Below are 14,809 nucleotides of genomic sequence, written 5' to 3'. Positions count from 1 at the left end.
AAAGTAATGTCTCTGCTTTTTAATATGCTGTCTAGGTTGTTCATAGCTTTTCTCTTTTTAAAAGTCTGTTTCCCAGTCCTGTGTTAAGTTCTGGTGGCTCTATGGTGGGGTTAATGGCGACCTCCTCCAAGAGGGCTAATGCCATACCCAGGTCTACCTCACCCAGAGCCCCTGCCCCCGCAGCAGTCCACTGCTGACCCGTACCTCCACAGGAGACACTCAAACACAGTTCTTTCTCAGTCTCTGTGGGGTCTCTGGGTCCTGGTGCGCACAAGGTTTGTTTGAGCCCTCTGAGCATCTCTGGTGGCACATGCATGCACAGAAGTGCTGCTGCTGCTGCTAAGTCCCTTCAGTCATGTCCGACTCTGTGTGACACCATAGACGGCAGCCCACCAGGCTTCCCCGTCCCTGAGATTCTCCAGGCAAGAACACTGGAGTGGGTTGCCATTTCCTTCTCTAAGGCATGAAAGTGAAAAGTGAAAGTGAAGTCGCTCAGTCATGTCCGACTCTTAGCGACCCCATGGACTGCAGCCTACCAGGCTCCGCCACCCATGGGATTTTCCAGGCAAGAGTACTGGAGTGGGCTGCCATTGCCTTCTCCAAAATGCACAGAAGTAGATGCTAGTTAATGTTGATATGGTAGGGGATTCAATATCGCAGTAGACACTGGCAACTTGTTTTTTTTCCATTAACCTGTTTTGTCTTTTCAAATATTTGCCTAAACCTCCCTATCCTTAAACGTCAGTTTGTTTGTTTTTGTTGTTCCATGGTGGATCTAGAAGTTATTGGTCATTAAACACTGACTGCAAGAGAACTATGGCTGGAATCCAGATTCCATAGCAGCTAACTTAAGAGTCAAGATTCCCAGAGACGATCTCCCAGGCCAAAGCATCTCTTAATCACTACAAGATTTTTGGCTCCAGTCTCCTGAGTAGGAATCCTAGCTTTGGTGACATGGGCTGGATGAGCCAATGTCTTCTTTTGCCTCCAGGTCTCAGGCCTAGACAGAAGCCATCTAGTCTGCCTCCTAGGCACGTCGCTCCTGGTCCACCTCCTTGTCTTGATCCTCAAATCATTTTCTTGTTGGGGGGGGAGGGGCATGGAATGATAAATCTAAGGAAAGGCGCATTTTCCCATGAGGCCCTAGAACAAAGCTGGCCTAAGATGCCCACTCTTGGACCTTCCCTTCTTAAAGGGTGGGCAGTGCCAACTTGCCTTGCCAGCTGTTTGGGAGGATGCAATCCAAAAGAGGGCTGATTCAAAAGAAAATGTGAACACATGAACTTGAGAGCTTTTATCATCTTACTACAAATGCCGCTCTCCAGTCCAAGGCCCAGCACTCTCCTTCAGCCTTGGGGCGGGGTGGGAGGGGGGATGAGGAGAGACCCGCAAAGCATGTCCTGCATCCCATCCTTATTATGTCTCGCCTGACCGTGCTGACTCTCAGCCAGATCTCCCTGCTTCCCCACAGTCCTGGCATAGCCCTACTCTGTCCGAATCTGCGAGCCATCTTACTGCTGTCTACTAGATGAAGAGAGGAGAATTCAGGGACCTCCCAAGGTGTTGTCCTATTGGTTTCCATCTTCCATTGCTCTAAGCTTTAGCCGAATTAGAGTCTTTCTGTTTCTCAGAGACTCTTCTTGCTTATCTGTCTCTGCATTTTTAATCCTGCCTTATCTTTTCTCCTTGGAGCCACCACCATTCCACCAGCCCCAAACCAGTCCTCCTACAGATCATTTTAGGACCAGTTCAACTGCCTTCTTTGAATTTCCTTAATGCCTTTATTACAGCAATTACCATATCCTGGAGGCCTTTAATATTGCTATTTGTCTGGATGTTTTTCTCACTAGATTACCAACTCCTTCATGGCTTAAGGGCAGAGGCCACATTTTAAGAGTATGGCCACCCATACTCTTAAGACATTACCCAAGGCTTTGCAGCAACAGAGTAAATGTTTATGAACTTAAATCTTTGAGTTTTGGACTTCTTTTGAGCATTCAGGACTGTAGCATTTCTCGAGCATGCCTGCAGAGCAACAGTGATCTAGTTAGGCCTGGCCCCAGATCCTTTTTGGATACCAAAAGGTTATGTGTCTGAGTGGGTGGTAGGTATATTCTGGGAAGCCATCAGGGCAATGCCATCATATTTTAATTACAGCACTGGCTGTAGCGCTACTTTGAGCAAACAGCAGTAACAAGCAGTAACACTTGGGCGGGCCAGCCACCGGAAATTGGCCTCCCTCTCTGTTGCTGCTACCCCTTTTCTCAATCCATCACCTGTATTTATTCCCGCAGTAATTTAAACACCTGTCTAGATGGAATGCGTGCAATGTGTCCCTACCCCACACATTCAGATATTTGCTCACCTGCCTTATTCGGAAGGTTGGCTCTAAAATAAACAAGAGTTTTGGTACTGAAAGAAAAAACACCCTGAGGTCAGCGTGGCAACGGACATGAGGAAGGGAACGGGAGTGGAACTTCTGCAGACTCCTCTCCGAGAGAGTGGGAGCAGAGGAAAAGGAGGGGGAGGAGGAGAGCAAGGGGTGAAACATCTGCCAGCGGACCCTAAGGCTCAGGTGGGCCTTGGCACGCACGCAGGCACAAGCTCGAGACAGGATTCTCCTACAGGCTGTCCTTCACTTAGAGAAAGGCAGGGGTGGAAGAATATTTAACAAGCTGATTGTTATGAGGATTAAATATCTTGGTTTGTTTTTTATACATAATTTTACTTAGTTGATTGGGCTTTTCTCTGGTTATGGCGATGGGGCCACTCTGGCGTTGGGGCATGTGGGCTTCTCATTGCAGTGGCTTCTCTTTGTGTGGAGCACAGGCTCTAGGGCATGCAGGCTTCAGTAGTTGAGGCACATGGGCTCTGTGCTCCGAGGCATATGGGATCTTCCTGGATCAGGGATCAAACCCGTCTCCTCCATTGGCAGGGGGATTCTTTATCATTGAGCCACCAGGGAAGCCCTTGTCTTGATTTATTTTTCATGACCACCATTTTTCATGGCAGCATGATAAGCTAGATTTGAAGTTCCCTGAAGCTTGTTCCAAACTGTTTCATCCACTTTTGCATCCTCGGCATACTTGACATTATGCATGTTCATGTTTGAGCATCCAAATGACAATGAGACATAGTAAAGCCGCAAAGTTCTTGATAGAATTGTTTTCTTTCCTCCTTCCCTTTGGTTGTTTTGTATGTTGTTCCCCACTCCATTAGGGCATTTCTGCTGGTTTTTGGATGATCCCCTGAGCTTTATGGAGGACTAGATTTGAAAGGTTCCTCTTCCCTGTTCTTTCCTTTCCCACCATGCCCTGTAGCAAGTGCTGCACGTGAATTATCTGTGGCTCTTGTCAAATACAGATTTCTGTTCACTGGGCTGAGATTGGGCTGAGTCTGCATTTTTAACAAACTCCTGGATAATGCAAATGCCAGTCCACAGACATAATAGTAAGTTCAGGTTGAAAGTTATAAGGCAGTGGGAATAACTCAGTGGTTAAAACTGCAAAATCAGGAGATTTTGTATCAGGGAAAACAGGAATTGAAACTAGGGGCTTATAGATAACAATTATTTGTTCTTGAGCAAATTATTTTACCTCTTAATCTCAGTTTCCCCATCTATAAATGAGGGCAATAATTGTACCTAACAGATGTGTCTTGAAGATTGAGTTAATTGTCTAGAACAATGCCTGGCAAAAACAAAATACTGATTAAAGTTAGCCATCATTAGCGCTAATCCAACTTTGTTGTTATTACTGTTATTGTTAAGGAACCTGAAAGATTTCGTATTTGCTTAAAAACTAACTATGGCAAAGCATTTTAGAGATCCACACATAGACTTGTAAAGTTCTTATAAGCGACATAAAGATGTTGATATCCTTTATCAATAAGACATGTTCTTTAACTATCCTGTCTTCCAGACCCCATGCAACTCGTGGCATAAATTCGTGAGTTGACCAGCCTAGGTTTAGTAGCATAGTCTCTGATTATTAGCCCAGAGAAGCCAGCTGGCCCAATGGCGACTATGCTGTGCAAAGTCACTTCAGTTGTGTCCGATTCTGTGCGACCCCATGGACTATAGCCTGCCAGGCTCCTCTGTCCATGGGATTCTCCAGGCCAGAATACTGGAGTGGGTTGCCAGACCACCTCTACCTTAATCGCCTGATCCTCCTCTCTCAAATGATGAACCTCTGTTTTGTGACTGGTGCTGTGTCTTTATGTGCTGTGAGCCTTGTCATTAAAAAAAAAAATTCTTTAGTAGTGACATGTTACCCATTTGTTGCAAATCAGGTGTAATTAAATGCCATTTTCCACTTTCTCTTCATTTTATCAAAGCTGGTTTTGTTACGTTAGCTGGAGAAATGTAGATGGACAGGGAAGCAAAGGGAGCCTGTGACAGGAATAGTCATCATCATTCTGTCCCTTTAAGGAAGAAACTGCCAGGTGTGAACTCTAATTGGCTTATAGAGTTTCTTAAGACCTGCCCTGCCCTTTGGTCAGCCCTATCCTTAGTCAAGACAAGGTGTAGCAAGGGCCACCAGAGTTGATGCATGGGTCTGTTTTAGTTCAAGGAATTCTTCTGCCTATTCTAGAAAAAACCGAGAAGCTAAAAGAAAGAACTAGAGACATTCAAAACTCATTTAATCTGGAGATACTTTGCTTAGACTGAACTTAGGCAGGCATAAGTCTGTACTCATAGGATTCAGCCAGATCTGGTCAAGGCTCTAGAGCTGTGCTGTCTGATAAGATGGCCACGGCCTTCATGTGGCTTTCAAAATTTAAGTTAAATACAGTTTACAATCCAGTTCCTCAGTCACACTGGTCATATTTCAAGTGCACAATGATCATCTGTGGCCGGTGACTGCTGTATTGAACTGTGCAGTTTATAGAACATGTCCATCACAATGTGTTCTATTGGATAGTCCTGTTCTAGAACAAGGGTTGAAAATAGTTGTCTCCCCTGTCAGTTCTGATTAACTGGAGACAGCTGCCTGGAGGACTGTGTAAAGAAGACTCTGAGGCCATAGCTAAGTGAGCCCCAAATTATTGTATTACTCATTAGCAATGTATGTCCTGGGAAGATGGAGCTGGGTGGTATGGAGGTAACTGTGGCCTTGGACACTGAATGTCTTCTAGACAAAAATCACAGAAGTAAGAGTTGAATATTTAGAGGGGCAAGTTGTTATTATTTAATAGAGATAGACTCCTTTTTTTTTTTTTAAGGGGGAATCCTTTGCATAGAAAGATGAGAACCTTCAAAACTTTTCTTATTCCTTACATACTCTCACATTTAAGCAGTGGTCTTTTTTTGCTATCTTTCTCAAAATAAATTAAGGATGCTTTGCTTTTATGTAGAAGGAAATAATAATGGCTATCAATTCTTGATTTATCCATGAAATGCAGAGTGGATGTTACATGAAAAAATAAAATTCACTACGAGTCCAAAATTAGTTTTATGTTTGTACCATCTCTTACTTTATCTGCCAAGAAACAAAACTGATTGAGGATGGTTTTGTTTGGGGCTTTTTGTTAGTCTGTTTCTCTAATCTGCTGTGGTGAAGGGTGACAAGTGGGAAATAAATTTAAGGAAAAGGAGAAAAAGCTGGAATAGGTATAATCAATTCCTGTATAATCACTATTTTCAGAATTTGAGGTCTGTATCCGATTATATTTTCAAAACTTTCTAGTAATTAAGGACAACTAAGACTGTTTCCCTATTTGTTTCAAAACTGGAAAATGGCTTTTAAAACAAGAGTACCAGTTCTGCAACTGTTATGTGGCCTTGAACCAATGACTTACCATAACTTCTCTGACCCTTAGTTTCTCCATATCTGAGAAGGGAGTACTCAGGGAATTTCCTAACAGTTCAGTGGTTAAGACACCCCTCTCCCACTAACAAGGGGCTGAGTTCAGTGCCTGGTATAGGAACTAAAATCCCAGAAAACCACATGGAGTGACCAAAAAACAGAGAGAGAGAGAGAGAGAGAAAAGAGTATCACAATATCTATCTCTGTGAGTAATGGAGGGAGATAAAAACCTCACTTATAAGTACCTGGCACTTCTCCTGCAAGGACTCAGATGTTAAGCCATAGGATTAGGATAAAGTATACCACATGCATTTGGAAGAGGACTTTCTCTCTTTTCCTCTTGGCCCTGCCATCTAGTCGATGTGTTACCTTTATCTAATTATTTGCCTCTTAAGACTTCAGTTGCCTCTTCTGTAAAATGGGAGTAACAATAGACATTTCTTGAAAGGCTGGCTCAGGGTTAAGTGAAATTGTGCACATCAAGATGATGCAAGGGCATCTCAGCTGGGGGTCCCCAACTCCTGGGCCACAGACCTGTAGCAGTCCATGGCCGTTGGACCGGGGCTGCCCAGCAGGAGTGAGTGGAGGGTGAAGTTTCATCTGTGTGTACAGCCGCTTCCCATGGCTTGCCCTACTGCCTGAGCTCAGCCTTCTTTCACATCAGCAGCATCAGATTCTCATAGGCATGAATCCTAACCCTAAAGTCAAGGCCGAATATTCTGAGATTGCCACAAAATAGAGTGCACAATAAATGTAATGCGTTTGAATCACCCCCAAAACCCATCCACCCCTCCCCCAGTCCAAGGAAAAATTATCTTCCACGAAACCGGTCCCTGGTGCCCAAAAGGCTGAGGACTGCTGAGCTAAGCCCATAGCACATGGTGAGCATTCAGTAAATGTTAGCGATTATGATGAAAATGATGGCTCAGTCGCTAATTTGGGTCTGACTCTTTCAACCCCATGGACTGTAGCCCCCCAGGCTCCTCTATCCATGGAATTTCCCAGGCAAGAATACTGGAAGGGGTTGCCATTTTCTTCTCTATGGATCGTCCTGATCCACGCAGTCTCCTGCGTTGCAGACAGATTCTTTACTGGCTAAGCCACCAGGGAAGCCCACGATGAAGACAATGATGTTTCAGTTAAAGGCAGTCTGGCCAAAAGAGAGAAAATGTACCAAGTCTAATATCTCTTCTCCTTCCCATTCACTCATGTCCAAGCCAGAAAGTTTATACTAACCATGGTAAAGTATGTCCATTTTGTTTATTTTATTGCTGTCCCACTATAAATTATTAATAAGCCTTTTTTATTAGGTTTTTGGCACAACTGACTAAGACAGTAATTGGAGAAGCTGTTAGTTATCAGAAAGACCTTTCTACTTGGTAACGTCTTTGTAAGCTGTAAGCTCATGTCTAATTTGAAAAGCCTAATCTTTAGGGCCAGGGGTCTAATTTGAGAAGCCTAATCTTTAGGGCCAAGGGGGTTAGTGTTGGGGCAAGGGTGAGCTGAGTCCTGCGGGAGCCCGATTGCCTGAGCACCTTTGTTGCCTCTCGGTAGGGTGCAGGAAGAGGGTCAAGGCCCTTCGGGGGCCAGAGGGCACTGCCGTCACCTGCTCGCTGCCTTCCCCCTTTTGTCAGCGTGGGCTTTCTTCTCCCCTGGTAGCGGCAGAAAGGGGCCAAAAATACTTGAGTCTTTGGTGGGAAGACACAGGCCTGGGCAGTTGTCGCTTACTGAATTCTATAACTAGGAATGAAGCACTAAAGTGCTAAAAATGACTTATTTTCTTTCAGATTAAAAAAAATCCTATTTGTGTCAAAATTGTTAGCTTCCTGGGACACTTTTCTTGGACTTTAAATCTCCTCACGTCACTCTTCCCTGTGTCTCCCCCTCAGCACCCTGCCTTCAGCCTTGAGTCCCCCACCCCTTTTCAGCACCCTCTGTGCATCTTATTTGAAATGCTTCTCGAAGCCTCCTTTTCTGATTCCACTCTCCCCATCCAGGTTTTAAGCTTATCAGCTCACACCTGTATTTTTCATAATAATGTACATTTTTTTCCTTCTGGATTATAAAAGTAACATATCCCTTTTAGGAATGTGTATCCGCATATGTGTGCATTTAAGGAAATTTGAATCTGCTCTCTGTACAGTTTCATATTGTGATTTCTTTTTTTTAATTCAAGACGTCGGCATGTTCCTAAACCATTAAGTATTCTGCAAAAAATTCTGGTGGATACATAACATTGCCTTATATGTTTACTATTAGCCATTTAAATCTTTCCTTTTTCAATATTAAAAAGGATGCTTGTTCTCAGTTTCTGTTCACAGTATAGTGTAGTGAGGAAGAACAGGGAATTTGGAGTTTCAGACTATGGTCAGATTGTAGTTCTGCCATTTATTCCTGTTTCCTTCTTTGTAAAGTGGGGATTATAATAGTACTTGCAAATAGAATTATGAATGAGATGTATGTAATATACTTGTTTACTCAGAGCTTGGCACATTTTAAGTTCTGCTAAATAGTAACTACTATTATAATACCTCATTAATGATCTGCAGTTGTTTTTTTGCATAGTTCCTATAACTTAGACTATAGCATCAAAGTGTACAAAAATTTTGATACTTTTAATAATATGTTGGCAAATTTACTTGTAGAAAGAGTCTACCAATGAAAGATGTGTACTTACACTACACATCTAATATCACCCTTGGCATTGTTAGGTACTATAGTTTTTATTAGTATATGTCAGTGTAACACATAAAAGTGTTATCTTGTAATTTACATTTCTTTGACAATAGAACTGAATAGTTTTAATTGTTTAATTGGCTAATTATATTCAATTTTTGTAAATCACTTATTGAAGTCAGTGCCCATTTTTCTATTGCCTGGGCAACTTTTTTCTAAATCAGTGACTTTATCTAATTATTATTTATAACTAAACTTTATTGAGCATTTAGAACTTTCGTATGAGGACACAAGGGTCAGAAAGGCTAAGCAGTCTGCCTGATTCTTAGAACCTTGCATGACACAGTAAATACTTGGTAAATACTCACCCTCTTTGTTATTAATCTTTTTATTTTACTGCACCTAGCGTAGTATGGTGCTTTGCATGTAGTAGGTGGAATAAATACTTGTTAACTTATATTGACACTCGGGACCCTCACCTCTGCTCTTGGATGTGCACCGAGGTCACACTTTAACGCGCGCCTTTGTCACAACCACTGTGTCAGCCCAGATGAGCCAGCATCGCCTGAACCTCTACATGATTTCCCCAGTATGTTTTTAATGATGCTTTTCTAAAACTCTATAAAGTCAGTCTGTTTCCCTCACTTCATTTCTAGGTCACAAACCTGAACTTGGCAAGCAGCGTCATAAACAGAAGCAGTGCTTCAACTCCCCCCACACTTCGGCCTGTCATCAGTCCCGCTGGCCCAACATGGTCAATACAGTCAGACCCCCAAGCTCCTGAGAGCCACTCCACCCCTCCTGGAAGCAGGTATGTAAGGGGCGTGGAGCCAGCCTGTGGGTCACACACAGGCAGCCTGTCCTACGCAAGTCATTCCCACTTTGAGTTGCCTGCACAGACACCAGGAAGACGGACTCCTCTCTCCATGTGTCCTAATCCTCTGATGCTTCGATATAGGGCCTCGTTTTACTTGTAAGACAGTTTTTGGCCAAATCAAATGAAAAGGAAATTTCTGATACAGTTTAGCAAGTTTACTTCCAGGCTGAAGGAGCAAGACTTTTTACTGTGTTGTTTTTGTTTTGTTCTTAATTGAAGGGTAATTGCTTTACAATGTTATGTTGGTTTGTGCCTATACAACCACACATGAATCAGCCATAAGTATACATATGTCCCTTCCCTCCTGAATCTCCCTCCCACCTCCCACCCCTCTAGGTTGTCACCGAGCGCTGGGTTGAGTTCCCTGTGTTATACAGCAGCTTCTCACTAGCTATGTGTATTACATATGGTAATGTATGTTTCAGTGTTACTCTCAATTCACGCCATCCTCCCTTCCCCTCACTGTGTCTGCAAGTCTGTTCCCTGTGTCTGCGTATTTATTCCTGAGCTGCAAATATGTTCATCTGTACCATTTTTCTAAATTTCATATATGCATTAAGATATACTTATTTTTCTCTGACTTGCTTCACTCTGTATAACAGGCTCTAGGTTTCTCCACCTCACTGGAACTGACTCAGATTCATTCCTTTTTATGGTTGAGTGATATTCCACTCATATATGTACCACGACTTCTTTATCCATTTATCTGTCAGTGGAGATCTTGGTTACTTCCATGTCCTAGCTATTGTAATAGTAGTGCAGTGAACTTTGGGGGTGTATGTGTCTTTTTTGAATTATGGTTTTCTCAGGGTATGTGGGCTTCCTAGGTGGTGCTAGTGGTAAAGAATCTACCTGCCAGTGTAGGAGACACAAGAGACATGGGTTTGATCCCTGGGTTGAGAAGATTCCTGGAGCAGAAAGTGGCAACCCACTCCCGTATTCTTGCCTGGAAAATTCCATGGACAGAGGAGCCTGGTGGGATACAGTCCGTGGGGTCACAAAGAGTTGGATGTGACTGAGCACACACACTCAGGTTATGTGCCCAGTAGTGGGATTGCTGGGTCATATAGTAGTTTTATCCTAGTTTTTTAAGAAGTCTGTGTACTGTCCTCCATAGTGGCTGTATCAGTTTTCATCCCCACCAGCTGTGCACGAGGGCTCCCTCTTCTCCACATCCTCTCCAGCACTTTTTGTTTGTAGATTTTTTGATAACGGTGGCCTTTCTGACCAGTGTGAGGCGATGCCTTCTTGTAGTTTTGATTTGCATTTCTCTAATAATGAGCAGTGCTGAGCATTTTTTCATGTGTGTATTAGCCATCTGCTTTGGAGAAACGTCTGTTTAGGTCTTCTGTCCATTGTTTTGATTGGGTTGTTTTTCTGATATTGAGCTGCATGAGCTGCTTGTATATTTTGGACTAATCCTTTGTCAGTTGCTTCATTTGCAGTTATTTTCTCCCATTCTGAAGGTTGTCTTTTCACCTTGTTTTTAGTTTCCTTTGCAAAAGCTTTTAAGTTCAGCAGGTCCCGTTTGTTTTGATTTCCGTTATTCTTAGAGGTGGGTCTCGGAGGATTTTGCTGCAATGTATGTCAAAGAGTGTTCTGCCTATGTGTTCATCCAAGTTTTATAGTTTCTGGTCTTACATTTAGGTTTTTAATCCATTTTGAGTTTATTTTTGTGTGTGGTGGTGGGAAATGTTCTATATTCATTCTTTTATACATAACTGTCCAGTTTTCCCAGCACCACTTATTGAAGAGACTGTCCTTTTTCCATTGCATATTCTTGCCTCCTTTGTCAAAAATAGGGTGCCCATAGGTGTGTGGGTTTATCTCTGGGCTTTCATCTTGTTCCATTGATCTATTTATAATTTGTTTTTGTGCCAGTACCATACTGCCTTGATGACTGTAATTTTGTAGTATAGTCTGAGGTCAAGAAGGTTGATTTCTCTAGCTCCATTTTTCTTAACAAGATTGCTTTGGCTATTCGGGTTCTTAGAAATTGTGAAATATTTTGTTCTAGTTCTGTGAAAAATGCTATTGGCAATTTGATAGGGATTGCATTGAATCTGTAGATTGCTTGGGTAGTAGAGTCATTTTCATAATTTTGATTCTTTGAATCCAAGAACATGCTATATCTCTTTGTCTGTTTGTGTCATCTTTGATTTCTTTCATGAGTGTCTTATAGTTTTCTGTATACAGGTCCTTTATCTCTTTAGGTAGGTTTATTCCTAGGTATTTTATTCTTTTGGTTGCAATGGTGAATGGGATTGAGTCCTTAATTTCTCTTTCTGATCTTTTGTTGTTAGTGTATAGGAATACAGAGGATTTCTGTATGTTGATTTTGTATCATGTGACTTTACTAAATTCATTGATTAGCTCTAGTAATTTTCTGATAGGATCTTTACTATCTTTCTATGTATAGTAGCATATTATCTGCAGGCAATGAGTGTTTTACTTCTTTTTTTCCAATCTGGATTCATTTTATTTCTTTTTCTTCAGTGACTGCCATGGCTAGGACTTCCAAAACTGTTGAATAATAGTGGTGAGACTGGGCACCCTTGTCTTGTTCCTGATCTTGGAGGATGTGCTTTCAGTTTTTTTACCATTGAGGATAATGTTTGCTGTGGATTTGTCATATATGGCCTTTATTATGTTGAGGTAGGTTCCTTCTATGCCAGTTTTCTGAAGAGTTTTTATCATAAAAGGGTGTTGAATTTTGTCCAGAGCTTTTTCTGCATCTGTTGAGATTATCATATGATTTTTATCTTTTAATTGGTTAATATGGTGATCACATTGATTGATTTGCATATATTGAAGAATCTTTGCATCTTTGGGATAAACCCCACTTGATCATGGTGTATGATGCTTTCAATGTGTTGTTGGATTCTCTTTGCTAGAATTTTGTAGGACTTTTGCATTTATGTTCATCAGTGATACTGGCCTATAATTTTCTTTTTTTGTGATGTCCCCTTGTCAGATTTTGGTATCAGGGTGATGGTGGCCTCCTAGAGTGAGTGTTCCTCACTGTGCAGTTTTCTGGAAGAGTTTGAGAAGGTTAGACATTAGCTGTTCTCTAAACGTTTGACTGGCTTCCCAAGTGGTGCTTGTGGTAAAGAACCTGCCTGCCAATGCAGGAAACATAAGAGATGCGGTTTGATCTCTGGGTTGGGAAGATCCCCTGGAGAAGGGAATGGCAACCCACTCCAGTATTCTTGCCTGGAGAATCACCATTGACAGAGGAGCCTGGTGGGCTACAGTCCATAGGGTCGCAAAAAGTCAGACACAACTAAAGCAACTGAGCATGCAATCATTTGATAGAATTCACCTGTGAAGCCATCTGGCACTGGAATTTTGTTTTTTGGGAGATTTTTGATCACAGTTTTGATTTCAGTGTTTCTGATTGATCTGTTCATAATTTCTATTTTTTCCTGGTTCAGCCTTGGAAGGTTGAACTTTTCCAAGAATTTGTCCATTTCTTGTAGGTTGTCCGTTTTATTGGCATATCAGTTCAGTTCAGTTGGTCAGTCATGTCCGACTCTTTCTGACCCCATGGACTGCAGCATGCCAGGCTTCCCTGTCCATCACCAACTCCCAGAGCCTACTCAAACTCATGTCCATAGCATCGGTGATGCCATCCAAACATCTTATCCTCTTCCTCTGTCATGCCCTTCTCCTCCCATCTTCAATCTTTCCCAGCATCAGGGTCTTTTCAAATGAGTCAGGTCTTCACCTCAGGTGGCCAAAGTATTGGAGTTTCAGCTTTAGCATCAGTCCTTCCAATGAACACTCAGGACTGATCTCCTTTAGGATGGACTGGTTGGATTTCCTTGCAGTCCAAGGGACTCTCAAGAGTCTTCTCCAACACCACAGTTCAAAAGCATCAATTCTTTGGCGCTCAGCTTTCTTCACAGTCCAACTCTCACATTCATACATGACTACTGGAAAAACCATAGCTTTGACTAGACAGACCTTTGTTGGCAAAGTAGTGTCTCTGTTTTTTAATATGCTGTCTAGGTTTGTCATAGTTTTTCTTCCAAGGAGCAAGTGTCTTTTAATTTCACAGATGGAGTCACCATCTGCAGTGATTTTGGAGCCCCCCAAAATGAAGTCTGTCACTGTCTCCATTGTTTCCCCATCTATTTGCCATGAAGTGATGGGACTGGCAGGTCAGGTCAGGTGGTCTGGTATTCCCATCTCTTTCAGAATTTTCCACAGTTTATTGTGATCCACACAGTCAAAGACTTTGGCATAGTCAATAAAGCAAGGGAACATTTCATGCAAGATGGGCTTGATAAAGGACAGAAATGGTATGGACCTAACAGAAGCAGAAGATATTAAGAAAAGATGGCAAGAATACACAGAAGAACTGTTCAAAAAAGATCTTCATGACCAAGATAATCACGATGGTGTGATCACTCACCTAGAGCCAGACATCCTGGAATGTGAAGGCAAGTGGGCCTTAGAAAGCACCACTACGAACAAAGCTAGTGGAGGTGATAGTATTCCAGTGGAGCTATTTCAAAGATGATGCTGTGAAAGTGCTGCACTCAATATGCCAGCAAATTTGGAAAACTCAGCAGTGGCCACAGGACTGGAAAAGGTCACTTTTCATTCCAATCCCAAAGAAAGGCAATGCCAAAGAATGCTCAAACTACTGCACAATTGTACTCATCTTACATGCTAGTAAAGTAATGCTCAAAATTCTCCAAGCCAGGCTTCAGCAGTACGTGAACCGTGAACTTCCGGATGTTCAAGCTGGTTTTAGAAAAGGCAGAGGAACCAGAGATCAAATTGCCAACATCCGCTGGATCATGGAAAAAGCAAGAGAGTTCCAGAAAAACATCTACTTCTGCTTATTTAACTTATATGCAGAATACATCATGAGAAATGCTGGGCTGGAAGAAGCACAATCTGGAATCAAGATTGCCGGGAGAAATATCAATAACCTCAGATATGCAGATGACACCACCCTTATGGCAGAAAGTGAAGAGGAACTAAAAAGCCTCTTGATGAAAGTGAAAGTGGAGAGTGAAAATGTTGACTTAAAACTCAACATTCAGAAAACCAAGATCATGGCATCCTGTCCCATCACTTCATGTATGGATGTGAGAGTTGGACTGTGAAGAAAGCTGAGCGCCAAAGAATTGATGCTTTTGAACTGTGGTGTTGGAGAAGACTCTTGAGAGTCCCTTGGACTGCAAGGAGATCCAACCAGTCCATCCTTAAAGGAGATCAGTCCTGAGTGTTCATTGGAAGGACTGATGCTAAAGCTGAAACTCCAATACTTTGGCCACCTCATGCGAAGAGTTGACTCACTGGAAAAGACTCTGATGCTGGGAGGGATTAGGGGCAGGAGGAGAAGTGGATGACAGAGAATGAGATGGCTGGATGGCATCACCGACTCAATGGACGTGAGTTTGAGTAAGCTCCAGGAGTTGGTGATGGACAGGGA

General features: G+C 42.4%; 1 protein-coding gene across 12 annotated transcripts in view; it reads left to right on the top strand.

Moving 5' to 3' along the window:
- Positions 1-14,809, top strand: part of TTLL5 (tubulin tyrosine ligase like 5) — a 316,526-nt gene that overhangs the window by 144,283 nt on the left and 157,434 nt on the right. For all 12 annotated transcript variants that reach the window (XM_070378475.1, XM_070378469.1, XM_070378470.1 and 9 more), the window contains one exon: positions 9,140-9,294. In XM_070378475.1, the coding sequence (XP_070234576.1) occupies positions 9,140-9,294 (155 nt within the window). The remainder of the gene's footprint in view (positions 1-9,139; positions 9,295-14,809) is intronic.

Source organism: Bos mutus, chromosome 10, assembly GCF_027580195.1.
Source record: "Bos mutus isolate GX-2022 chromosome 10, NWIPB_WYAK_1.1, whole genome shotgun sequence".
Classification (NCBI taxonomy): Eukaryota; Metazoa; Chordata; class Mammalia; order Artiodactyla; family Bovidae; genus Bos; species Bos mutus.
This window is presented reverse-complemented; position numbering and strand designations above follow the sequence as displayed.